The sequence below is a fragment of the Pelodiscus sinensis genome, chromosome 1 (genome assembly GCF_052426305.1).
Source record: "Pelodiscus sinensis isolate ZL-2025 chromosome 1, ASM5242630v1, whole genome shotgun sequence".
NCBI lineage: Eukaryota > Metazoa > Chordata > Testudines > Trionychidae > Pelodiscus > Pelodiscus sinensis.
This window is the reverse complement of record NC_143052.1, coordinates 5,708,488-5,735,360: the sequence shown is the minus strand read 5'-3', so window position 1 is coordinate 5,735,360 and position 26,873 is coordinate 5,708,488. Positions and strand designations below refer to the sequence as shown.

The following is a 26,873-nucleotide window of genomic DNA, read 5'->3' as shown; positions in this document are numbered from 1 at the left end:
GTGCATTACTTTACACTTATCCACATGAAATTTCGTTTGCCATTTATAATAAGGCACCAGGACCAGATGGTATTTTGCCCAAGAGTTTCTGAAGGAGCCTCCAGGATGAATTTGCAGATTTCCAGGTGACTAGAGGTCAGCTCATGTCAGCCCTATTTTTGAGGGGCTCCAGAGGTGATCCAAACATTACAGGTCAGTAGCCTTAACGCCACTACCAGACAAACTGGTTGAACCTGCTGTAAAGGACAGAATTCAGACATGCAAATGAAAAGGATTAGGTGTGGGAGAGCCAACAGCTTTTGTAAAAGGAAATCCTGCCTCTATGTATTCAAATTCCTCGAGGGGGGTGTCAAAAAGCAGATGGACAAGGGTGATCCAATGGATCTAGTGTACTTGGTCTTTCAGAAAGCCTTTGATTATTTCCCTCTCCCCCCAAAAAAAAGCTTCTTAAGCGAAGAAAGCAGGCATGGGATAAGAGGGAAAGTCCTCTCCTGGCTCAGTAACTAGTTGAGAGACAGAGGAAAACAAAGAGTAGAAATAAATGGCCAGCATCCAGAACAGAGACTGGTAAATGGCAGCGTTCACAGGGATCAGGACTGTTCATTCATAGATTATCTGGAAAGAGGGGTAAACAGTGAGTTAGCAAAATTTTCAGAGCAGAACTCTAAGTAGTTTTGTAAGTCCAAGGCGGACTCTGAAGAGCTTTGAAGGGATCTCAAAACCACTGACTGGGCAACACAATGGCAGATAAACTCAATACTGATAAAATTCAACATGATGCCTATGGAAAGCTTCATCCCAACTACACATAGCAAGTGGAGTCTAAATGAGCTGTTACCTCTTCAGACAGATCTTACAATCACTGTAGATAGTTCTCTGAAAACATCCATTCAATGTGCAGCAGCTGTCAAAGCAGCTAACAATGGTAGTAACTGATAGGACAGGGATAGAACAAATGCTATTATGTAAAGCCATTGTTGGCTCATATCCTGATTATAGTATATTCAGTATATATGTTGGCTCATATCCTGAATATACTATAAAATACTATAAAATCATGAGTGGTGAGGAGAGGGCCGATAAAGAAAAGTTATTTATTATTTCCCTAAATAGAAGAACTAGAGGACACCAATGAAATCAATGGGTAGCAGGTTTAAAACTAATAAAAGGAAGTTCTTCTTCACACAGCGTGTAGTCAACCTGTGGAACTCCTTGCCAGAGGAGGCTGTGAAGGCTAGGACTATAATAGAGTTTAAAGAGAAGCTAGATAATTTCATGGAGGTTAGGTCCATAAAAGGCTATTAGCCAGGGGATAAAATGGTGTCCTTGGCCTCTGTCTGTCAGAGGCTGGAGAGGGATGGCAGGAGACAAATTGCTTGATCATTGTCTTTGGTCCACCCTCTCTGGGGCACCTAGTGCTGGCCACTGTCGGCAGACAGGATACTGGGCTAGAAGGACCTTTGGTCTCACCCAGTACGGCTGTTCTTATGCCATGCAGTTCTGACCACCCCCGTTTAAAAAAAGCTATTAGAAATGGGAAAGGTACAGAGAAGGGGGGAAGAAAAGTGATTTCAGGAACAGCTGCCATAAGAGATTTGAAAGACTTTTTAAGCTTGGAAGAGAATTAAGAGGAGACATGATTGTATAGATCTCAACCGCAGATATTAAGAATAAGAGTATTATTTACTCCTTTGCGCAGCAAGAACCAGAGGCCACCCAATGAAGTTAGGCAGCAGCTTTAGAAGCAAAAGGAAGTACTTTTCCATATAATGTAGTTAAACTGTGGAACTCCCTGCTAGGGGATGTGGTGAAGTATAACTGCATTTAAAAAAAAATTAGGTGAGTTCATGGGTCTATCAATGATTTTTAGTAAGCTGGGGTAGAGACAGTCCCATGCTCTGAGTGTCCCTAAGCCTCAGACTGCCAGATACGGGACTGGACAACAGGGGATGGATCACTCGATCATTTGCCCCATTCTGTTTATTCCCTTTGAAGCACCTGGCATTGACCACTGTCAGAAGACAGGAGACTGGGCTAGATGGATCACAGCTCTGACCCAGCGCGGCCATTCTTATGTTCCTAAGCAGTGGGAACTTGGGGCGCAGACGTCAGCCGTGGATGCAACACACACGCACACAGGGCCCTGTTGGCTGGGGTGAGACGTTCTTACTCTGTTCCTGAGCCATGGGATCCATATGCCCCAGGATCGGACCTGCAAGCTCACTTTGGATGCTGACAGCTAAGGCCCTAGCTCCCAGCCCTTAAGAGAATGCACCAAGCCCAAGTGGCAGCATGCTCTGTTTCTAAGAGGAGGACAAGCATCCCCCGAAGGTTACACTGCCCACTCCGGAAAGCAGCCACATAAGCAGTGGGGATGCTGCACACTAGACACTGCACTTGAGAGCTCTGCAGGGTTGCTGCAAACAAAGGGTCCGTACAACACAGAAGGACGTGTAGGCAGGAAATCATAGAACTGGAAGAGACCTCAGAAGGTCGTCAAGTCCAGCCCCCTGCTCTAGGCAAGACCAATCCCAACTAAATCAACCCAGCCGGGGCTTTGTCAAGCCGAGACTTAAACACCTCTAGGGATGGAGACTCCACTACTTCCCTAGGTAACCCATTCCAGTGCTTCACTACCCTCCTAGGGAAATAGTTTTTCCTAATCTCCAACCTGGACCTCCCCCACCACAACTTGAGCCCATTGCTCCTTGTTCTGCCATCTGTCACTACTGAGAACAGCCTCTCTCCATCCTCTTTGGAACCTCCCTTCAGGAAGTTGAAGGCTGCTATCAAATCCCCCCTCACTCTTCGCTTCTGCAGACTAAACAGACCCAACTCCCTCAGCCTCTCCTCATAGGTCATATGCTCCAGCCCCCTCATCATTTTGGTTGCCCTCCACTGGACCCTCTCCAATGTGTCCACATCCTTTGTGTAGTGGGGGGCCCAGAACTGGACACAGTACTCCAGATGTGGCCTCACCAACGCCGAATAAAGGGGAATAATGACATCTCTGGATCTGCTGGCAATGCTCCTCTTAATGCAACCTAATATGCCATTAGCCTTCTCGGCTACAAGGGCACACTGTTGACTCATACCCTTTCATAGAGAGACAGGGAGAGCAGTGGCTGCCACCATCACCCTGCTGCTGCTCCCACGGGCAGGCCTGGCGTGTATCGTATTACAAACACCGGCAGTACAGTCACCCGGCCTCCTGCTCAGGGCAGACAAGTGCTCCCCTGGGCAGAAGATGGTCTTAAGGAGGGTGTGACTGGAGGCCTGGAGTTGGACACACACACACCACCCGAGGGCCAAGTCAGTTTATAGGAGTTTGTTACCATCACCTGCCAGACATGCTAACACGTTAGGGTCGATGGATTCCAGGCGCCCTCTGCTGGCCTTGCAGATAAATGATCCCAACAGAACTCTCAGGACCGCTAGTGCAGTGTTTCTCAACCAGTGGTACAAGCACCTTCAGGGTACTCGAAATCTGGGGGGGGTACGTCAACAACTGAAATTTGGAGAAAACTGAATTTGTTTTAAGTTTTACATCATTTGATTTTTTTTGTACTTTTTACACCCAAAAATTTCATCACCTGCCCAGCTACGATTAAGTTGTTTAAACCAATGTGTTGCAATGGTAGAAAAAGACAGTGTCTGAAAACTGTAGGGACTGGGGGTACTTATAGTTTTTTTTTTTTTAAAGGGGTACTTCTAAAAAAGGTTGAGAAACACTGCTAACCGTCTGGGGGAGGGATTTAAAGATACTCTATTACAAGGGGGAGTTTAAATCAAGTCTTAACTAGGTTGGCCAGTAGGAGCGGGGCATCGTTCCCTACCTACGGGACTTTTCACGACGTTCAGGTCCGAGTAGAGCTCTTTCACGATTTCCGACCGGTCTTCCCACGGCCTGGCTGTCACATGGCTCTTCCATTTCTTAAAGCCAAACTGCGAAGGAAGGAGACAAGGGAGTCAGACCCCAGATGACTGCACCTGTCTAATAAGCCTTTCCCAAGAGCAGGTCTCACTCCCGTCTGCTAGCCAGAGGGGCTGCCGGGTGTCTCAGGTCAGCTACCACAAGGAATTTCAGAAGATGCTCTTCAGTGGGGGGAGGAAGGGCCAGGTTACCCTCCTCCCACCAGCCCCACCTAAGCTGAGCGCTTGGGCGGCTGCCCAGGAGAGATTCCAGTGCCGCCCAGCTGACTGGCAGAGTGCTAAGTCGGCAACCTGTGTGTCTACTGGTGGTGCACATCCACACATACCTCAGTGCACAGAACAAATGTTATCCTGCACATGGATTGGAAAAAAATTGAGGGAACATTGCTGATCAACCCATCCTCCACCTGAGTTCAGTCCAGACTGGTCAGATATGTAGTTGCATGACAGTGACGCTAGTCATTACACTGCAGCCATCTCAAACGTGCAGTGGGCAGACAGAGGGGGCAGGAGACAGGGGCTGCCCCATGATATTAGGCAAGCGGCTGCTAATTCACAAGAGGCCTCTGTTTTCTAGGACGGGATCGTACAGGAGCAAGCAGTGAGGCTGAAGGCGGAGCTGGCGTGGCTCAGCCAGACCATAGAGCAGGAGTGCCAGGCTGACTCCAGAGATCAAGAGACACTGTTGGTCTGGGATGAGCAGACAACAGCCTCCAGCACAGCCGTGACAACGCCCCTTCACCCACCTGACAGCACCCCAGAAACCTCAGTCGGCTTCCTTACTGCCCTGCCCAGACGAGAACGGCAGTGAAAGATCCTGAGTGTGAGTCTCACACAACACTGACCACAGCGAATCCAGGGTCCAGCTACTCCTCACTAACAAGGACGGGGTGTGTGCAAGGACAAGCCTGAGGCATCGTCTCTCAGAGCCTGGGTCAACTGACTCGGACTGGTGGGACTACCAGCAGCACAGACCTTCCAGGCAAGGGGAGGGTCTCAAGTTTCAAGTCAACAGAGCTGGCTCAGACTGTGCAGTGTAATGGTACCTACAGGCATTTAGTCTTCCTGGGACAAGGGAGAATTCCCTGGGGGAGCGTCAGAAGGATTTTCCCCAGCTGAACATTTGGGCCAAGGAGTCCCAGTTGGAACGGACCAAGTTACTCATAGTGCTTTGGTAAGTGAAGTCAGCACGAGATTTAGAATGGGGGAGGGGAGGAAGAGGAGAGAGTTTCCCAGTTGCCCATAGCACAGTAGGACAGCCTAATGGTAAGAGCACAAGCCTCGGATGGGAGGTCGGGATTGAATTTTCTTCACCACAGACTCTGCACGGCCCTGCCTCAGTACCTCAGTTCTCATCTGAAAGACGCAGACAAGAGCCCAGCTCTACCTCACGGGGGGGCTGTGAGGATAAGCTATGTAGTCAGGTGCTCTGGTAAGGGGGCCAGAGACGACCCAGGTCATGAGGGGGCCAGAGAAGACCAAGGAGGCCAGGTCATGAGGGGGCTGACCCCCAGGTGCTGGTATTAGACACCGGTTACACGCACTTCCCACGTCTAAGCTTCATGCATCCCCAACCCTTGCCTAAAAGTTTGCCTTCCCGCTGTTACTTCCACACCCACAGACATCAGGGTACAAGCCCTCGATCCCTCAGCTAAAACGGGGAAGGAAGGCAGCTATGAGCCCTCCGATCACTAGTCGTTTCGGCTCCCCCATAACTGCAGGTCCTGGCCTTTCATTCGGATCCTAAAAACTGGATGGAAGTTGAATACTGTGTTGCTTACAGCCACCTAATGCTGCGCTTGTAGCTCCCCCCCCCCCAGAAGGGGAGTAATGGATGGCGTAAGGCCAAGTCAACATGACCAGTTTTCACCAGTGTCACCATCATGCAAGTTTAAGAAAAATCCTTCCCCTTCACTCCTGCTGACACAGCACTGTCCACACCAGGAGAGTTTCTCCCATTGCCGGAGCTACTGGCTCTTGGGGTGGGGAGGTACCTAGGCCAACGTGAGAGGGAGGGTCTTCCCTGATGTGCCACAGCCGCATTGGTGTGGCATTAAGCGTGGGCCTGCCTGACTTATTTGGGCTTTACAAGCCAAGCTTCTGGATGACGCGAGAGAACGGCGAGAGGCTACAGTGTCTCAGAAGCCAGCTTGTGTGTCAGGCTTTGGCACCGCCAGCATGAGAAGAGAGCCGTGTTACCTGTCTGAGGCAGGCTGCCCATCCCGCTGCCTGTCCGTTACCACCACCCCAGCTGGCTCTGGTGACTGGTTGCTATGCAGCAGAGTGTTCACTCCCGGCTTTCCCATGAAAAGCCTTTTCATCATTCCCAGCGACCTCTCAGCTCCAATTAGCCCGCTGAGTGCGGAGGCAGCAACCGCAGCCCCGGATCAGGCAGGGATCAGCAGTCAGCAACTCGGCGGAGGTGCTCCAGATTTATGCTCAACCGAAGTGAATTTCCGATTCACGAGGGAAGGGGGTGAGAGAAATGACAATTTTACGGAACACACAAAGGTTGGGTTTTCAAGCACCCAACGTGCCCGTTCTGCAATTTAACGCAAGTCAGAAGGGGCGGTCATGAGATCACCCCTTTCCAGCGGAAGGGCGATGCATCTGCACAATCTGTCATTCATCGGGATGTGGGGGATGGGTGGGCAGGACACCAACAGTCCTTTTGCCACAGGTAGGGCATCTACCCTTCCACTGTATTCTATACAGGTTCCTGCAAGTCCGACACCCCATGCCGCTTCCAGCAGTACATGGAACATGCTTAGTGTCCCACTGTCTGGTCTCCCTCCCAAGGGGAGAATCATGTGAGCAGGGTTGGGAGAGCAGAGCCATTCCCTGACTCATATACAGGGCGTCTGTATTTTCTTAGAGAAAGGGAGGCCTCTCTGCACCCGGGAAGGCACCGCACCATTGCTTCTGAGCCCGGAAGGAAGTGAATCGCTCGAATTTACACCTAAATGTCTTCCAATAGCCCAGTAGGCAGTGGAAGTGTTGGTCATGCTGCTAGACAATATTGACTTCTTGTGGTCTGGCAAGTTCTCTGGTTTGGCACCGGGCAGGCCCTGAGGGTGCTGGACTAGAGAGGTTTAACCTGTAATAAGGTAAGGGGAAGTTTCTAAGACCGATAGGATTATCAGCAAATGGTTTTTAAATCAAACCAAGAGACTCAGTCTTAAAATGAGCCAACGTGATCCTTACTTGGCCTGCTGACGGGAACACCAGTAGACGAGCAAAACTGGTGGACGACAAGAAGGAGCGGAGGAAAGGGGGTTGTGACTCTTATCTGGGTTAAGAATGGAAATCAGGGTGAACGGTCACAGATTGACAATGAAGGATTCCAGCTAACACTCAGTGACTTCGCATGTCCCACCCACCCACACACCCACCCCTTTTTTCTTTGGATTTGATACAAGAATCTACTGGTGTTTGCCGGAATTGTTCTCACTGTGGGAAATCGCCAGATGGGAAACTAAGGCACAGAGGTTAAGTGACTTGCCCAATGGCACAAGAAAACCTGTAGCAGAGCAGGGAATTGCTACCAAGGGTCAAGTCCTAGGCTAGTGCTCTAACCACTGGGACATGCTTCCTCTCAGACAGCAGAGTGAGATCACTGGTATCATGAGTGCTAGGCCCCAGTAGGAGGGGAGCCCTGGTTCTGCGGGGAATCCAAACCACCACACCAGGAGAAGGAAACAGCCCAGCAGAGAAGGACTTTCTGAAGCCACCCCTGCTTGCGAGCAGAGAGGCTGCAGCATTTGGTGAGACTCTGGCCTGATGCCCCCTGCCCCACCCCCCCACATGCACAACTCGAGAGAGAAGGCGGAGACGGACCAAACCTTGTAGTTGTTGGAGAGCTTGTTGGCTTCCACCTCGTTCTCCGCCGTGATGGTGGTTTTCACCAGGCAGCCGTCGCACATCTGCACCTCGTCAGAGAGGTGCGGGCAGCAGGGAGGCGTGGAGATCACTGTGCAAGAGATCAGCGAGGGTAAGCCCAAGAGGAGACGCGCTGCAGCTCCAGCCGGAGCCCACGAGAGCCGCTGGCTCGAGATCCTGTCCGGAGCTCAGAGGGGATCCAACTCACAAGTCTCCACACAGCAGCAGGAGAGTCCAAAAAGTCATCCCACCAAGCAGGGCGTCTCCCACTTACATTTACCACTGAATCAGGCAGCAGGAGCAATGCCGCGTGACGAGCCTACTCCGGCTACCCACCGCTGACCTCCCAAGCCAGTGACTCCAAGCTACAGCCCACGGATCACACAACCCAGAGCGCCTGCGGGAGGTTACGTGGCGGGCAGGCTGCCCCCAAGGAGCTGACCGGCTCCAGCAGCTAAATTGGGTCAGAGATGCTAATAGCGCCTTTCTTCAGGCCTCAAGGCCAGAAAGGACCCTCCTGATCTCAGCTCCGCTGCACAGCGCAGGGCACAGAACCTCACCCACCCCAGGCCCAGATGCAAGAATTTCTGTGTGGGGAGGGTGTGCTTTTTGGGGAAATGTGGACTGCAAGGGTGCAAATATACCCCCCCTCCCCCGCCAAGGAAGCATGCTCCGGCTGGCTGAGGGAAAGCTGGAGCTGATTCCCCCCTCAAGCAAAGCCAAATCCCACCCCAAACCTCGCTCTTGGAGGGGAGGGAGAGAAAGAGAAGGAGACTCAGCCCCAGTCTTCCCCTGGCCGGCTGGCGCATGGGGGAGGGAGGCTTGGGCAGCGCGCTGCTCCTGCCTTCCCCTAACTGGCTGGAGCATGCTTACTTGGGGGGTGTGGGGATGGTGTTCGTACCCGTCGCACTCCCCCTGAATACAGGCAGGCTTGCACCCTCTCCTGCATCAGGCCTGTAATTGTGAGATTTCATGTGCCAGTTCCTGGAGTATTCGGGGGGGGGGGATTATCCAGGCACCCCAATTCAGTCCCATAGAGAACTTTCCCTGCCAACATTTTCTGGTGACTTGCTAGAGTTGCAACAGGGTCTTGTACCACTGCAACTGGAGGAGAGGGGAGCCCCCAACCACGCTCGCTCTCATTGGACAGGTGGTTCCCCCCCATGTTTGAGGCCCCCCCCCCCATGGCTTGCTGTTCAACACAGCCAGGGCCCCAAAAGTCACAAGTGCTTTGGTGAACATGTAATGAATTATTCACAGCCGGTCCTTCCCCGCCAGCCTCAGGCACTCAAAGCCCAGCCCCTCTCTGCAGCTTGACCAGGGAGAAGGAAACGTACTGGACCAAGCAGATGTGAGGAAAAACAAAGAGCTGATTATGCATTTGTCAATTTCAATACACCCTACAGGGGGCATTAGCCAGACAGAACTGTGTGTGTGTGTGTGTGGGAGGGGCGGGGGGTTACACCCACAGCGTATCATCCTCTAGTGGTACACACGCAACGCCGACCTCTTCCCCACGCGGCCAGTATTCCCACTGAGAGGCCACAGGGATAGAGAAAGGGGAAAAGCAGCCTTTAACAGAGGGTTGTGAGGTTGTTTAACCCTTTCATTGCTGCTCCCCCGGTTGTTCACTGAAGTCAAGGAACCGTCACCGTGTTCGACCGACAGCACCCACAAGCAACGCCGGGGCCAGAGCTCAATGCCTCCTGCATCGCTCCTCTGCTCTGGCCCGGCCTCTCCCGTGCGCTCGTCAGTCACTATTTAAGCGATGGTTTTTGCAGCCAGATATCAGCCTCCCTCCCCTGGTAGGTGCTCGGCTAGCCTGCCTGCAGCGGAACAGGTTACATCTTCCATTTTAAGACCTAAGACAGAAAGCCTAGCGTGCTTGCTATAAAGAATGATAGAATCATAGAACCATAGGGCTGGAAGAGACCTCAGAAGGTCATCAAGTCCAGCCCCCTGCTCTAGGCAGGACCAATCCCATCTAAATCAACCCAGCCAGGGCTTTGTCAAGCCGAGACTTAAACACCTCTAGGGATGGAGACTCCACTACTTCCCTAGGGAACCCATTCCAGTGCTTCACCACCCTCCTAGGGAAATAGTTTTTCCTAATATCCAACCTAGACCTCTCCCACCACAACTGGAGACTATTGCTCCTTGTTCTGCCATCTGTCACTACTGAGAACAGCCTCTCTCCATCCTCTTCGGAACCTCCCTTCAGGAAGTTGAAGGCTGCTCTCAAATCCCCCCTCACTCTTCGCTTCTGCAGACTAAACAAACCCAAATCCCTCAGCCTCTCCTCGTAGGTCAGATGCGCCAGCCCCCTCATCATTTTGGTTGCCCTCCGCTGGACCCTCTCCAATGTGTCCACATCCTTCCTGTAACTGGAGGCCCAGAACTGGACACAATACGCTTGAAGTGTTCGCAACTCAGATCCTGTAGTTACATGGCAACTGCGCTGTTTGTAAGGTGTGGATCGCTGTTCGTAACTCAGCTCTGCATTTACGACCGCTTTGGTCGTAAGTGCGGATGGTTGTGAGTGGAGCTGGTTGTAACTTGGGGAGCGGCTGTACTCCAGATGTGGCCTCACTAGAGCCGAGTAAAGAGGAATAATCACATCTCTGGATCTGCTGGCAATGCTCCTCTTAATGCAACCTAATATGCCATCCACTGTAACCCCCAGGTCCTTTTCTGCAGAACTGCTACTTAGCCAGTTGGTCCCCAGCCTGTAACAATGCTTGGGATCCTTCCATCTCAAGTGCAGGACTCTGTACTTGTCCTTGTTGAACCTCATCAGATTTCTTGTGGCCCAATCCTCCAATTTGTCCAGGTCACTCTGGGCTCTATCCCTGCCCTCCAGTGTATCTACCTCTCCCCCTAGCTTAGTGTCATCCACAAACTTGCTGAGGGTGCAATTCATCCCCTCGTCCAGGTCATTAAGAAAGATATTGAACAAAACCGGTCCCAGAACCGAACCTTGGGGCACTCCGCTAGAAACCGACCGCCATCCTGACATCGAGCCGTTGATCACTACCCGCTGGGCTCCGCATCACCGTCCCAATAGACCCCATCTTCCATAGTAGAGTTTCAGGAGATCTGCCCAGCTAGCGAGCACCTGTTAGAGTCCAGGACTCCTGGGTTCTGGACCCAGTTTTCCATCATGATGCCTGAGCGGGCAAACTGCCTGCCTCTCGGGGGTGAAGGGAGGCACCACTTATCTTCCCTTGCACCTAACTGCGTGGCAAGTGCCACAGGGTCCAGCCAGTTTCTGGAGCGTGACCCCAGAGCGGGTGTGTGGGCAGAGATAGACCCCTTTGCATTCTCTGGGCTATCTGCAGTTGGTTAGCTACAGAGCATCAGCCAGCACACCCCCGACTTTCAGAAGGGACTGTATGAAAAAGAGACCTGTTACCCTTTTCCATTGCTCTAGAAAGAGCAATTCCTGCCCCCCCAAAACTGTGGGGCACATAGGAACATTCTTGGGGGTGGGACAGGGCCACGCCAGAGAGGGAGCACCACTCTGTCGCAGCTCAGCCTGGCTGTAACCCCAGCCTGGCCCAGCTGAAACCCTGGCCACGAGCCGAGGGGGAAGGAGGCGACCCGTAAATTTGGGGCCCACTGGCTTAGAAGGCAACTCCAGGCTGTAGCCCCAACACCGCACGGTGGTTGACGTCCAGGTGACCTTTTCCGCTCTGCTCACCTGGCAGTATCCTAGGGGTGATAATGCCATGCTGATGGGATCCCGAATGCATGTCCCCCAGGTCTCCATTGGCGTTAATGGCAGCACAGTGCCGGTCGCACAGTGATCCTCGCCGATGAGGGTCGGCCCTGTGCTCAAATTCCTTGGGGAAATCTGGAAGAGACAACAAACGGGAGAGTGACCAAAGGTGCTAGTCGCCCTCCGGGGGCAGTAAATGTGATTGGGAAGAAAACTCTCAAAGGGGAAGCTGTATTAGTCGAACTTCAGAAACAAGGAGTAGTCCTGTGGCACCGAAGGGCATGTCTACACTCGGAAACTATTTCAAATTAACTAAATTCGACTTAACTCCCCATTTTACAAAATCAAAATAGCACGTCCTCACTACAGGGAAGCCTCAAAATTAGTCTGAGGCAGGATCTGTCAATGTGGACTGGGGATGTAAGCAACCAATCAACTATCCGATAAGCAAAAGCTTATTGGATAGTTGACTAGTCCTCTGACTAGTAGCTTCCCGCACTTTGCTGCCTCTATCAGAGGCAGCAAGGTGGGAGGGGAGCAGGAACTGGTGCTGGGGGGAGCCAGCTTAAAAGCCAGTTCCCCCCAGCACCATGTGCGCGGTGGACGGGGGAGGAGGGTAGCGAAAACTGGGTGCAAGCCAGGAATCAGCTGATTCCTGGCTCACACCCAGTCCTAGACACACTGCGCCTGTGCTTTTTAAAGGTATTAAGAACCTACCGGCTCTTAATACTGTACATTTAAAAATCAGAAGCTAATTTCCAGCTCGCATCGGGTCCCCCCCACTGCACACCAGCCTTTTAAATGTATATTAAGAGCCAATAGGCTCTTAATACATTTAAAGGGAAGAACCACAGCCGGGTTAGCTCCCGTAGTGGGACCTACCCCCGCTGTGGTTCTCCTGCTTATCGACTAATTAACTCGTCGACAGAAAAATCAAACTGACTAGTTGATGAAACTAAATTTAAAATCCCTAATGTGGACGTGCTACCTCAGCTTAGAGCCCCAGGAAGCATGGGGAATAATTAGTTGAAATTACTCTGGAGAGTAACTAATTCAAAATAGCGGCACTGGGGCATCCATACGAATGCTATTTTGAAATACCGGTAGCTATTTCAAAAATAGCATTATTCCCCCAAGAAAAGCAAGAGTACAGATTTTGAAATAAGTGGCCCGTTATTTCAAAATAATGGGTTTGGTCACGTGGATGCTCCATTGATACATTTGACGGAAGGAGGGCAATTTCAAAATCAAGTCCTAAGTGCAGACCAGAGCTAAGGTGCCACATGACTACTTGTTTTTAACTGGGAAAAGTGATGGGCACCAGACAGCGGAATTATTGAAAACTCAATCATTTTGGCTGGTGGGGAACGGTGCGGTAGCGTGGAGACAGGGTAAGAAAGGCTAAATCAAGAGAGATGTTCGAGAAACTCCTCCACAACAAACACCTGAGAACTTTTTCCAGTGAAGGACAACTGCTGGGTTCTGCCTGGATTGTCTAGCGTAAGTCAGGGTCCCCATTTTCACTGCTCTGTGGACTTACAGAGCAGCTGACAGATGCATCCTGTTCCAAAGGAACAGCGAGACTAGAAAGGAGGCAGTACTTTGGATACCTGGAAGGTTTGCTTCCGCGGTTACAATCAGCAGTGGCTTGGCAGTCTCTAGACAGGGGTAAGATAAGCTGAAGGTTTCACGCTTTGGGCAAGGAAGTTGAGCAACACTTAAAGCTCCAGATTCAATTCCTCCCTTCCCCGGTTATGAAGCCCTCTTGTTTTCTTTCCGATGGCAGTTTTGGCCTAAAACAGGGGTGGGGAGCCTTTTCTGGGTCGGGGCTACTGACCCACGGGGAGGAAAAAAAAAGTCAAGGGCCACACACAAGTGAGAAGCAAAAAAACCCCCTAGACCCTCACTCATGTGGCCCCCGAGAAGGAGAAATATTCCCCACTCACACCAGAGCCAAAGGGGGCCTAAACTAGTAGATTGGGTGCTCCAATCCTGTGGGGGGATGGCAGGGAGAGGGGCTGGAATGTCACTGCAGGCTCCCCAATGCTGGGCAGGGGATAAGCCCCAAGCCTCAGGGGACAGATCCAGGCAAACCAGGCCTTAGGTTCCCCATCCCTGGCCTAGAGAGATTAATTTCAAGGAAGGAGAGGAAAACACTCTTGTTGCCACCAGGGCCAAGAACCCACCAAGCAACCCCCAAACTCCAACCAAGTTCCACTTCCACCCAACAGGGCGAATCCGATGACAGTGAGGAGAACAAATCACAGCACCCAGGGCTGGTTTGGAAGTAGCCTCACATGATCTCTGCCAAACTAATTAATTATATCATCATAGGTTACACCAATTAAAGGGATAAGGTCAGGGTGGCTTCCGAGACCAAGCCTGCAGCTGGTTTAACCCATTGGTCACCCTCAAGAAAAAAAAAAAACTCTAAACATTCACCAACAGCGTACGGATTTCAAATCATGCCATTTCCCCTTCACGTTTAGTGGCTCGATCCTCCTCCCCCAAGAACGGTGCTCGATGAAGTCAGTTTCCGGGGGACACTAGTTTGCAGCATGAATGCATCCCGTCTACCTGCTTTTAGGTAGGGGAGAGGAAGGGAGGGTAGCGGAATATCCAAGCTGGAATTGTCTAAACTGTGCTCTCATTCCCCAACACGCAGAAATATTCTTTTCCAGCCCTCTGCAAGGCCTTGAATGATATTGTACAACGCTGAACCATCCCCCTGAGCCGTACGGATGCCCCTGGGTTTCAGCCTAATAAAATCTGACTAAACATTTGGTCTTCTGAGTCGGAGCTATTCATGCTTTATAACAGAGTCTTTCAGGCCCTAACACAATAAGGCAGATTAGACAAAGAAAGGGCACATCCATACATTGAAAGAGTCCTAGTGATTACGGGATCGGAAAGAATTTTAGCTTATTTTTCACACTTCCAAGGTGCCAACACTCACAATGGTATTAGCCGTCTCCATTTTTTTAGATTTTTTTCCCCCCTCCCTTAAAGCCCCAGCTGCCGGAATCATGCTATTGCAAGAGCGTATCAATGTTCAATTTATATTTCTAGCCCTTGCCGTTGCAGAGAAAAAAAGTGCACATCTGGCGCGTATACAGGCGAGAGACTGGCAATAATAAAAAGTTACTAAGCCTCCCCCCTCCCTGCCAAGGGATTCTTAAAACCAATGCAATGACGGCTAACAGTTTGGGGCTGACAATACTACTGCTCTCAGCCTTACACTCCTACCTGGAGAGGATTTTCTTAGGGACTCCGCTCTGCTAGAGTAGAGTCACAGCAAGAAGCACACCCAAACTGTTTGGTGCTCCCCTTCTCCGAATAGTTGGAGACAGTGTCCCTAGCCTCTGTCAGACCATAACAGGGGATGGATGGATGGCTGGAGGATTACCTGTGCTGACAATGGCTAATGCCAAGTACTCTAGACTAGTGGTTTTCAAACTTCCCCTCTCCCCCATAGAATACCAGAACTGGAAGGGACCCCAAGAGGTCATCAAATCCAGTCCCCTGCGCTCACGACAGAACCAATCACCATACCCAGTTGAAGAAAACGGTGGATACCCAATATAATGTGACTAGTGTGGGCTCCGGGATGGGGCGGAGGATGGGAGCTTTGGGGTGTAGGAGGTGGCTCCAGCTTTCGGGGGGGGCTCCGGGACGGGGCGGAGGATGAGAGCTTCAGGGTGTAGGAGGTGGCTCCGGCTTTCGGGGGGGGAGGGTCAAGGCTGGGGCAGAAGAGTCTTGCGCCCTGCACCCCAGAAGTGGGTTCCCAGCCAATGGGAGCGTGGCGCTAGCACTCAGGGCAGGGACAGGGCCCGGAGCCTTGTCTGTCCCACACCCAGGAGCCGGGCTGTGGCACCTGCAGTGGCAGGAGAGGCAGGTGGCTGGCTGAGCCGCCCCGCTCAGCGGATCCCCCTGGCTGACCCGGTGGCAGGCGGGAGTTTGGAAGCCGCGGTCCTAGAGGGAACGAAGAGGACGGGACACTGGGCCAGGGGGACCTTTGGCCTGGCTCAGTGCGGCCGCGCTTAGGCTGGCGAGACTCACCTGCCAGCTTTCCAGGGCTAGCGGCAGCCGGCTCCTCGCCTGGCACAGGGACGGGCGCTGCCACCCGCTTTGCTCAGAACCGGGCCCGCTCGGTGAGCCCACGTTTGCAGGGCGGGGAAGGTTTCCGGCCCCCTCCGATGCCACCCACCCCCTGCCCCAGTTCAGGGGGTCTCCGCACTGGCAGGCTCCCCAGCCAGCCCCCTGAAGACCCCCCCACCCTGATTTCACAGGGCTGGGGCGCCCGGTCCCCCCGGTCCCCGAGTGATCCCCGCCTGGGCTGTTTCCAGCGGGCCAGGGCGCCCACACGCCCCCGGGAGAGGCGGTGGGGCTGGAGCCAGCCCCCCACCGCCCGGCTCTGCGCAGGACCGGCTCCGGGCGGCCCCCCGGGCTCAGACTCGCGCCGCTTTCCGTTTACACGGGCCGGAGCAGCCCCGGGCTGGAGGCAGAGCCCCGGGACACGGGGGCGGCCAGTGCCCGGGGCAGCCCCGCTCCCCCCCGGCCGCTCACCGAAGGTATCGTGCGTGTAGCGCCGGCGGCGGCGGCCCGGCTCCGAGTCGCTGGCCATGGCAGCGCCGACTGCGCGGCAGCTTCCCCCCCCCGCCGCGGCGCAGCACGTGCGGGAGCCCGGCCCCAGCGGGGGATTTAAAGGGCAGCGCGGAGCATGCGCTTGGCACCGCCCCGCTCCCCCCGCCCCCGGGCTGGGGGGAGGGGAGGAGAATCCATGGGGGGGGGGGTGCACGGGGCTGCAAAGGATGCATTCAGCCCCCCCCCCCGGCCAGGAGCTGCAAGGGATGCATTCACCCCGCCCCCCACCCCTCCGCCAGGAGCTGCGAGGGATGCATTCACCCCGCCCCCCACCCCCCCGCCAGGAACTGCAAAAGATGCATTCACCCCGCCCCCCACCAGGAACTGCAAAGGATGCATTCACCCCGCCCCCCCCCCCCCGCCAGGAGCTGCAAGGGATGCATTCACCCCCCACCCCCCCACCAGGAGCTGCAAAGGATGCATTCACCCCGCACCCCCCCATCCCCGGGTGCACGGAGCTGCGAGGGTTGCATTCACCCTGCACCCCCTCCCCCCGCCGGGTGCACGGAGCTGCAAGGGATGCATTCACCCCGCACCCCCTCCCCCCGCCGGGTGCACGGAGCTGCGAGGGTTGCATTCACCCCGCACCCCCCCATCCCCGGGTGCACGGAGCTGCGAGGTTTGCATTCACCCGCGCACACCCCCCCACACACCCCGAGGAGGGGGTCACTGATTCTCGAGGATGCATTGGCTGGACGATTGCACCCCCCCCGCCGGGGCACAGCGTTCCAAGGGGCGCGTGCACCCTGCGCGTGCCCCGGCCGGATGCAGCAGTGGGGTTGCAGTAAGTGAGGGGTTGCAGTCGGAGAGTTCATGCTTCGGGTGCTTGAGCTCCAGGGATGCACGCGCTATGGAGCTGCCCCGCTCTCCCCCCCCCCCCCCGCAGGGCCCTCGGCTGTGCATGCACCTTGCACCTCTCGCGTGCATCTTGCATCTCCTGCAAGGGCTTGCTCCTACAAGGGCGCAGGGCTATTGCAAGGGGGTTACTGGCCAGCAGGCCTCAGACTCCCCTAAAATCCTGAGGCTGGCTTAAAACTCAAGAGGGTTGTTTTGAACGCAAAGTGAGGTCCGTGTCTTTCCCTTCTGGTGTCTGAGCCTTTAAGGGACGCAAATCTGGCTGACAGTGGGAGCCCTGCCCCAGCCAGCCTCTCCTGGCAGCCCCCCCCCCTCCAGGAAGAGCTCCCACTGTTCTCCCTTGGGCAATTAGGGTTGCCAGATGGTTTCAATAAAAATACCGGACACACTTGACATGACATCACAATCGACATTCCATCTTAGTTAGAAAATACCGGACAGGTCTATTTTCTCGTTTCTATTTTCTCAATTCGTTTCCCCAACAGAAAGCTCAAATACTGGACTGCTTGGTTCAAAACCCGACACCTGGCCACCCTGTTAAACCTGGGGCTTCTCCACCAACCTGCCCCAGGAGCCCCTACTGCCAGATGTCTACGGTATTAAGCAGGTTCATGTCCATGACTCAGGCTGACCCACCTTTTCAAAATGCAAAAACAGGACACAAGAGCTCCGCCCCGCTCTATGGCCACGCCCCCTGCTCCACCTCCGCTTGCCTGAGGCCCCGCCCCCTGGAAAACCAGAAAGCTGGGAAGTAGCAAGAGCCACCCGGAGAATCTGGGATGCTGTGGGGAGCCCTGGATAGGAAGCGCGGGGCCCGGGGCGGCCGCCCCACTCGCCCTGCCCTATATCCGCCCCTGATATAAGGACTAGAGGACACCAAATGAAATGAATGGGTAGCAGGTTTAAAACTAATAAGCAAAAGTTCTTCTTCACACAGTGCATAGTCAGCCTGTGGAACTCCTTGCCAGAAGCGGCTGTGAAGGCTAGAACTATAACAGAGTTTAAAGAGAAGCTAGAAGAACTGCCCCAGCCCTGTCTCTGCCACCTATGATCCAATGCCCAGGGCAGATGGAGGATTCAGACTCCAGGGCTTCCCACAGCAGCTTAGGCTCCTTGGGGAGCACTTATTACAGTGGGACCTGGGGGAAGAGGAAGAGCACGGAATGGGACCCCATGAAGAGAGGGAGCTAACACCCACCTGCCTCCCTCCCCCTGGAAAGAGGCTGGCACTCTCCCCAACCTCAAGCAGCTGCAGAGCAGTGTTGCAGGGAATCCAAGATAAACGCTGTCCCAGGGTCATGGGGCCACGGGACCGGCACTTGAAACGTACCCGTCAGGACTGTCCCACCCAATCAGGGGAAGGGCGGTTGTCCCCCTGTTTAGAAATTGTGTCTCTCGTAATTGACGTGTGGGCATTGGCCTGACGCTATTGGTAGCTGGCTGGAAAGAAAACAGCTTCCCCAACTTGGCCATCATTTAGCAGGTAGTGGAGCAAGAGCCTCTGCCTGCTATTTGGTCAGAGTCACTGGGAATTGGGGGGGGGGGGGGGGCTGTAGGAAGCTCATGATCAAATGTGCATCTACAGAGACCCGCCAATCTGTAGCTTGTTTCTCTGCTTTGCTCCCTCCCCAACCTGGCGCTTGTTCTCTGTAATGGGGCCAAGTCAGAAAAGGGCAACTAAAATGATTAGGGGTTTGGAACAGGTCCCATATGAGGAGAGGTTAAAGCGACTGGGACTTTTCAGCTTGGAAAAGAGGAGACTGAGGGGGGATATGATAGAGGTCTATACAATCATGAGTGGTGTGGAGAGGGTGAATAAAAAAAAGTTCTTCATTAGTTCCCATAATATAAGGCAGGGGCGGATGACCGTTTTGCAGGGCCCAGGGCAGCATAATCTTGCGGGGGCCCCCTTTGCCACGGTGCATGCGCGGTGACGCAACGCACATGTGCGGTGGCGCCCCGGCGCATGCGCAGGGCTTTTTGAAGCGCAGGGCCCGGGGCGGCCGCCCCACTCACCCTGCCCTATATCCGCCCCTGATATAAGGACTAGAGGACACCAAATGAAATTAATGGGTAGCAGGTTTAAAACTAATAAGCAAAAGTTCTTCTTCACACGGTGCATAGTCAGCCTGTGGAACTCCTTGCCAGAAGCAGCTGTGAAGGCTAGGACTATAATAGAGTTTAAAGAGAAGCTAGATAAATTCATGGGGTGCATCTAGACTGGCAAGATTTTGCCAGCTGTTTACACTGGCCGCTTGAATTTGCACAAGAACACTGACGATCTAATGTAAGATTGTCGGTGTTCCTGTGCAAATACACTGATGGTCCCACTCGGGAAAAAGCCCTCTTGGGCAAATGTTTTTGGGCAAGAGGGCCAGTGTAGACAGGGAAGAACTGTTTTGCTCAAAAAAGCCCTGATGGCAAAAATGGCGATTGGGGCTGTCTTGCGCAAAATCGTGTCTAGGACGGCCACAGATGCTTTTGCGCAAAAGCATCCGTGCCAATCTAGACGCTCTTTTGCGCAAATGCTTTTAACAGAAAAACTTTTCCGTTAAAAGCATTTGTGCACAATCATGCCAGTCTAGACGTAGCCATGGAGGTTAGGTCCATAAAAGGCTATTAGCCAGGGGGTAGGAATGGTGTCCCTGGCCTCTTATCAGAGGCTGGAGATGGATGGCACAAGACAAATCGCTTGATCATTGTCTTCGGTCCACCCCCTCCAGGGCACTTGGTGCTGGCCACTGTCGGCAGACAGGCTACTGGGATAGATGGACCTTTGGTCTGACCCACTACGGCCGTTCTTATGTTCTTAAGTCAAAGCTGTTACAATCAGAGGGGAAAGTAAGTCGGTGCGCCCGGGTGCAGCGTACCCCTAAGTGTCCGGCTGGGGGTGGGGACTTAATCCTGTCCTGCTCCCCAACTAAAGTTGAGGCTGGCAGCCAAGAGCACTTGGCTCATGGGCTCCCAACTGCTTTCTGTTAAGGACCTGAGTAAATCTTCCAGGTTATATATAAATGTGATCCTACAACACAGAGGGATTCAGGCCAGCCAGGTCTATGCTATAGCCCTATATTAGGATAACTATGTTTCTCGGGGTGTGAAAAATCTTCCAGCAAGGCTGTTGAATACAATGAAAATGAGGTAGGATCAGAGCCTAAAACAGGAGAAGAACAAGTTAATATTTACTTAGACAAGTTAGATGTCTTCAAGTCACCTGGGCCTGATCAAATGCATGCTAGAAGACTCAAGGAGCTGCCTGAAAAGATATCTGAGTGGTTATTTTTCAAAAGTCATAGAAGACAGGAGAGATTCCAGAAGACCAGAAAATGGCATTGTATTTACCCATCTATAAAAAGCAAAATAACGACAACCTGGGGAATTATAGACCAGTCAGCTTAATATCTATATCTGGAAAGATAATGGAGTAAATAATTAAGCAATCAATTTGCAAACATCTGGAAGATAAGTCAGTGATAAGTAACAGCATGGATTTGTCAAGAACAAATGGTGTCAAACACAATCTGATAGCTTTCTTTGACAGGGTAACTAGCCTTGTGGATGGGGGAAGTGGTGGTAGATACAGTATATCTTGAGTGTAGTAAAGCTTTTGATATTCTCTGCATAACCTTCTCCTTAACAAACTAGGGAAATACAGTCTAGATGGGGCTACTATAAGGTGGGTGCATAACTGGTTGGATAACCATTCCCAGAGAGGAGTTATCAATAATTCAAAGTCACGTGGGAAGGGCATAACGACTGGGAACAGTTCCGGGTCCAGTTCTGTACAATATCTTCATCAACACTTTAAATAATGGCTCAGAGAGTACACTTATAAAGTTTGCAGGCCATACCAAGCTGAGAGGGGCTGCAAGTGCTTTAGAGGGTAGGATTATAATTCAAAATGATGTGGACAAACTGGAGAAATGGCCTGAAATAAACAGAATGAAAGCAATAGACAAATGCAAAGTACCCCCGTAGGAAGGATCAATCAGTTGCACACATACAAAATGGGAAATGATTGCCTAGGAAGGAGTATTGCAGCAAGGGATCTAGGGGGTCATAGTGGACTGCAAGCTAAACATGAATTAACAGTGTGACACTGTCGCAAACCCCCCATCTTTCTGGGATGTGTTAGCAGTAGTGTTGTAAGTAAGAAACAAGAAGTAATGTTTCCGTTCTACTTCATGCTCATGGGGCCTCCTCTAGAGTATTGTGTCCTGTTCTGGGTGCCACGTTTCAAGAAAGATGTGGCCCAAACTGAGATCAGCAACAAAAATGATTAAAGGTCTAAAACCCATGACCTATGGGGGAGGATCGAAAGAATTTGTTTGTTTAGTCTGGAAAAGATCGAGAGGGAACTTGATAATAGTTTTCACATACAGGTTGAACCTCTCTGGTCTGGCAACATCCACAATGTGGCATGATTTTCCTTAGTTGGAGTCCACTTATCATGGGCATGACCAAGTTTCCTGCAGTCCCATAAAGTTTGTTTATAGCCACTAGTCCTGGCTGTCAGTGTTCTGTGCTGTTATTTAGCTCTAATTTACCCCTAAATGTCTTCTATAACAAAGAACAGCTCTACCTTGTATGACTGAGCAGCATCAACCCAAAGAGCTCCTTTCTCCTGCATCATGTACGCCAGAGATGGAGCACTGGGAGTATTGCAAACCTGCTGACGTCTAGCAGAGCTCCTGACTCCTAGACGATCCTTTTGTCTATCCCATATCTCATCCTCCAATTTAATCTCGTCCAGTTTTGTCCTTGGGGTTGATTCCACTGTCTTAAGCTCACCATGTATCCATAAACTCTTGGACCTGGAGTGACCACCAAGGATGGCATCACCTTCCTTATAGATTGGCAGGTCTACAGTGCAGCACTGGGGCCAACGTTTGCCTCCCTTGCCTTCTGGTATTCCTGCCTCAGCTCCTTGATCTTTGCATGGCACGGACTTGTGTACTGTTCATAACCCTTCTCTAACATGCCAAGGGAAATCTGAGCATATATATCACAGTTCCAATAGATGGAGAGGAGCTGGGACGGCACAGCCTCCTCTCCCCATACACTCAGCATCTCCAACAGCTCTCCAGTGTGCCCCAAGCAGGAAAGCATTTGGGGTGTGAAGCTACCAGGGTCAGCTGGGAAGATGTGATATGAGCGCACCCAGGCATGCAGACAGGAAGTGGAATTTCAAAACCAGAGTTTGAACTGCTGACCAGAGAAGTCACAATGGCAGTGTGGGGTGCCTCCTGGAGACCATTTATAGTGACGTAACTGCAGTGTCTACTTTGTTGACATAATTTAGCTGCCAAAAGCTCTATGCGCTTCATGCTGAGGTGGTTTGGTTTTGTTGGCAAAGCATGAAAGTTTTGTCAGTAGGAGCACTGTAGTGTGTGCACCTCCACTATTTTGTCAACAAAACTCTGTAGTGCAGACAAGGCCTAACTAATATCATCTTTGTTTTTGTTTTAATAATATATATTATGTTGGTTTCAAGAAAAGAGTAGCCCTTGGATAAGATATCCCTGAAAACTTATGTAAATAACTTATTGGCTAACTTTGTTCAGATTTCACATAAAAAACCCAAGTGAATTTTTAACTTTGCATCCTTTTTTTTAAAAAAAGCTTTAATCTGTTTTTCTCTTCGTCCCCAAACAATCTGAAAGATCATAAAGAAGCAAGTATCTGTTGGAACCTATGTGATAAATTTTGGCACTAGAGGCGTTAGAATTGTACTAGCCGAGTTTCCTGTTGCTGGTTGAATCGCCCACCCACAAGGTATGTGCAAGGTATGAAAATTTGATGCACTAACATGAGAACATGACTGTTGCCAGACAAAAGTAATTTCCTTGTTGCCTTAAATAAATGCCATTCAAATAGTAATTTATCTGTTTTTAGCCATCTAAGCGAAATATGCCACATTACACAGTGAAATTTAGTGACTCTGATACAGATGAAGGGCCATGCAAACCTGACAGTGAACTAATGCGGAAATAAGTCTTCAACTACATGATAGAGGGTGTGTAAACATATTTAGAAGATAAAATATGCCATTTGTTGTTGCACAGAATCACACACAAGTGTTTAACAAAATGAACCCATTTAATGCAGGTACCAAATTAAACATGGTTAACAGTCTGATCTCCTGGAAAAATTCATACCTCCTTGGGAAAGTTGTCCCAAATAAGATGCAGTTCTTGCAATGGGAGTAAATTAGGCTCATGCACTAAAAAAAAAAAAAAAAACCCCAGTCCAACCTCCCCTCCCCCACCCTGCTCTTGTCTAGGTAGGCAATTCACAGTTCAGTAACAAACTGAAACCAGTACAAAAGAGCGTAGTCATTGTAAAACTAATACGATTCTTGTGTATTCTCCACAAGTCTCACCAGCCAGTTTTTACTGAATCCTCGAGGAGTACTTTTTAGCAGAATCCTACAGAGAATCATTGTTGACAGTTTAACACAGTGACGTTAAGGTTTCAACCCACAAAGACCAGAAATGGAAAGGATAAAACTAAATAGGCAACCCTACCCTAACCTCACGACAAGAGATGTAGTGAAACAGGACGACCCTTAACTTTGCCCTTACCAGATATTTTGGGGACAATTTCAGAAGCTACTTTTTAAAAACCACTATAGTACACATTTTAAAAATTCCCTGGTTACCAGGATTTACAATGGATTCCTTATTGCTATAGGAAAAACCTTGGCATATATGTAGGAATCCATTTTGTTTAAAACAAGTTTAACTCATTTTTTTCCAAGGAGCAACTACAGGCAGTCCCCGAGTTACACGGATCCGACTTATGTCGGATCCGCACTTACAAACCGGGCTTTTCTCGCCCCGGAGGATGTGGGCGGCGGGACCGCCCAGACGCGCCGAGGTCCCGCCGCCCTCGTCCTCCGGGGCGAGAAAAGTTGCTCCGCGTCTCCCTGGTCTGCTGGGGGGGGGGGGGGGGGGGGGGGGGGGGGGGGCGGCAGACCAGGGAGACACGGAGCAAAGCCGCGGAGGACCCGGGTGGCGGGACCGCGGTGTGTCTCAGTCCCGCCGCCCGCGTCTCCATGGTCTGCTGGGGGGGGGAGGGGGGGGGCGCAGCTAGTGCACCCCCCCCTCCCCCCAGCAGACCAGGCTTTTCTCGGGACTCCTGGGGCAGAGCAGCTGGGGCGCTGCCGGTTGGTCCCGCAGTGCCGCTCTGGGCCCTACTGGACCAACCCGGCAGCACCCCAGCTGCTCTGCCCCAGGCGTCCTGATTCAGCCGCTGCTGGTCAGTTTCAGCAGCGGCTGAATCAGGACGCCTGGGGCAGAGCAGCTGGGGTGCTGCTGGGTTGCTCCAGTAGAGCTGAGGAGCCGCGCTACTGGAGCAACCCAGCAGCACCCCAGCTGCTCTGCCCCAGGCGTCCCCAAGTCAGCCGCTGCTGAAACTGACCAGCGGCTGACTACAGGAAGCCCGAGGCAGAGTTGCTCTGCCGCGGGCTTCCTGGAATCAGCCGCTGATCAGTTTCAGCAGCAGCTGACTTGGGGACACCTGGGGTAGAGCACCTGAGGGGCTGCCAGGTTGGTCCCCGCAGTGCTGAGGTGCGGCGCTGCGGAGACCTACCCAGGAGCGCCCCAGCTGCTCTGTCCCAGGCGTCCAGATTCAGCTTCTGTTGAAACTGATCAGTAGCTGATTCCAGGAAGCCCGGGGCAGAGAAACTCTGCCTCGGGCTTCCTGTAGTCAGCCGCTGGTCAGTTTCAGCAGCGGCTGAATCTGGATGCCAGTTCCGAGCTAAGTACAAATTCGACTTAAGTACAAACCTACAGTCCCTATCTTGTACGTAACCCGGGGACTGCCTGTATTCTACATTGCAGAGCAATTGCTTACATGACTATAAAAAAAACCCAGACATGTTGGGTTATTCAGGGACACCCCACCATTATACATACTTGTAGTAATGAGCAAAACAGGCCCCTTTTCACAAAATAAGGTGTTGGCTGCCTGACGGTCTATACTGGCATGCCATCCATACAGAACAGACGTTCAACTCACAAATTTGATTCTTGTTTCTGGGTCATTGCTATCTGCTCCAGGAAGGAAAAATACAGAGTCACAAATCCCTCCAATGACTCACTGTGGTCAAGTTGCATCTGTTTGTCTATGGTTACAAAGAAACTCACAGGAATGTGGGGCAACATGGGAGGTGGAGGAAAGGATGTCCCTTTGGGTTCCTCGGACACCTTATTAAAGTGTAAAATGTTTGTTCTTATGCAGAGACGCCGAAGCTGTTCCATTCTAGAGTAAATGTTTACAGTTCAAACACCTCAAAAAAATAGGAGGTTAGCACCAAAAATACCAATGTGAGAACTTAAAGAAAAATGTTAAAAATAATGAGGTTAGGGCAACACATCAGTTGCAGTCAAGACATCAGCAATGTTTTGTTTCCCCAAATACACTCAAGTTTAAGAGCTGTTGGGTTATTTTGTTTTTAAAAGGCGCATAAAAATTTAAGTTAGCAGGTGTGTAGGGTCTGAAGTCTTTTCTCTCTCACACCTACAGTGCAGTCACTTAAAAAAAAAAGTGGTAGTGCCACAAAATCCCACTACATTGGTACCCCAATGATAGTTTTAATTAAAGATCGTAAAGGCGATTAACACAGCATTTCTGAACATCAGCCGAACAGAATCTCGGTTATGTGGCATTTCCTGGTGTGTGTGTGGGGGGGGGGGGGGAATCTCGTACTTCGCCGAGCTTGCAGTGATTGATTTTTCAAATGGCAGCACTGCAGCAACAAGTACCAAGCAGGGGTGTACAACCCTAGTAGGGCAGCCCAAGTTGCACTGTAGTATTCTACCCTGCCATTCAGATGAAACGGGCTCATGACCCAATCTGCAAGGTGGCCGAGCACAGCTGGGTATAGTCGAGTTGCTTCTAATTCCAGTATCAGAAGTGAACGCCTCTGAAGAGCAAATCAGCCAGCAGAATGCTGGCAACTTTTAAAGTAGGGCTTGTGAAAGTGGGAAGTCGTGAAGAGACATCCTTTGTGAGATAAGAGAAGACGACCTGCTAGAAGTATTTCAGTGCTGGAGCAGCTTCTCACAAGAACAGTGCATGGAATGCAAGGGTGTCCTACGTCCACAAGGCACATCAGTGTATCATTGTAGGCTTATGTTCTAGGCACAACGTGTAATGATCTGCTCAGTTCTGTCAAGATGCACAACTGTTTTTCAGTATGTTATGGAGGAGGCCCTCCTTGGGGAACAACGATGTACTAGTCTCCAAAGATCCATAGAACATTCACTCCTGATAAGCCAAGATTTACTCGCCTGCAAAAACAAAGACATAATAATAATAAAATCAAAATAATCCCAAGCCTACATTTCAAGCAAAGTTTTATTATTAAAAAAATGTTGCCAGGACAAGTTGCAAGCTTCTGTTCAGCAATTCTTTCAACCCCTGCCAAAGATTCTTTCTATTCAGCTCTTGTGCTTCACTATGAATAGAGTACAAGACTACAGGAATTAAACAGAAAAATCTGGACTTCACTTTCATTTCAATGTAAGCCCAGTTGCCCAAATCACATATTCAAAATTGCTTCTGGTGCAGCATAAGAAAAGATTAGTGGCTAATGATGGCATCATAATTATATCTACATTTCTTGATGGCAGGGAATTTCAGGCCAGGATCTAGCCAGGCAGTTACTAAGAGGCTAATATTCCACAAATTGCATCAGCCAGCAATCCAGAGGCTTACATACATTTAAGAAGCTATTAAAACAAATCTTTTATTTCATGTTAATGCGCTAATTTTCCTTGCTTAATCAATTTGATACTCTTTAGAGCTCCTTTAAGTGTTCCTATCTCAGATTTCTGTA

At 51.3% G+C, this 26,873-nt stretch overlaps 2 protein-coding genes across 6 annotated transcripts in view; both read right to left on the bottom strand.

Moving 5' to 3' along the window:
* The window catches only part of LOC102448560 (uncharacterized), a 35,670-nt gene extending 19,434 nt beyond the window's left edge, over positions 1–16,236 (bottom strand). For both annotated transcript variants that reach the window (XM_075925316.2, XM_075925321.2), the window contains exons 1-4: positions 16,097–16,236; positions 11,513–11,665; positions 7,776–7,903; positions 3,837–3,945 (exon numbers count right to left, since the gene is read on the bottom strand). In XM_075925316.2, the coding sequence (XP_075781431.1) occupies positions 3,837–3,945; positions 7,776–7,903; positions 11,513–11,665; positions 16,097–16,154 (448 nt within the window). In that variant the 5' untranslated portion in view covers positions 16,155–16,236. The remainder of the gene's footprint in view (positions 1–3,836; positions 3,946–7,775; positions 7,904–11,512; positions 11,666–16,096) is intronic.
* Positions 16,237–23,109: 6,873 nt separating this feature from the next.
* Positions 23,110–26,873, bottom strand: part of TMEM209 (transmembrane protein 209) — a 29,483-nt gene continuing 25,719 nt past the window's right edge. For all 4 annotated transcript variants that reach the window (XM_075925285.2, XM_075925271.2, XM_075925278.2 and 1 more), the window contains one exon: positions 23,110–26,325. Coding sequence is in view for 3 of the 4 variants with exons in the window: in XM_075925271.2 (XP_075781386.1) it covers positions 26,271–26,325 (55 nt within the window). In the remaining variant the exon portion in view is untranslated. The remainder of the gene's footprint in view (positions 26,326–26,873) is intronic.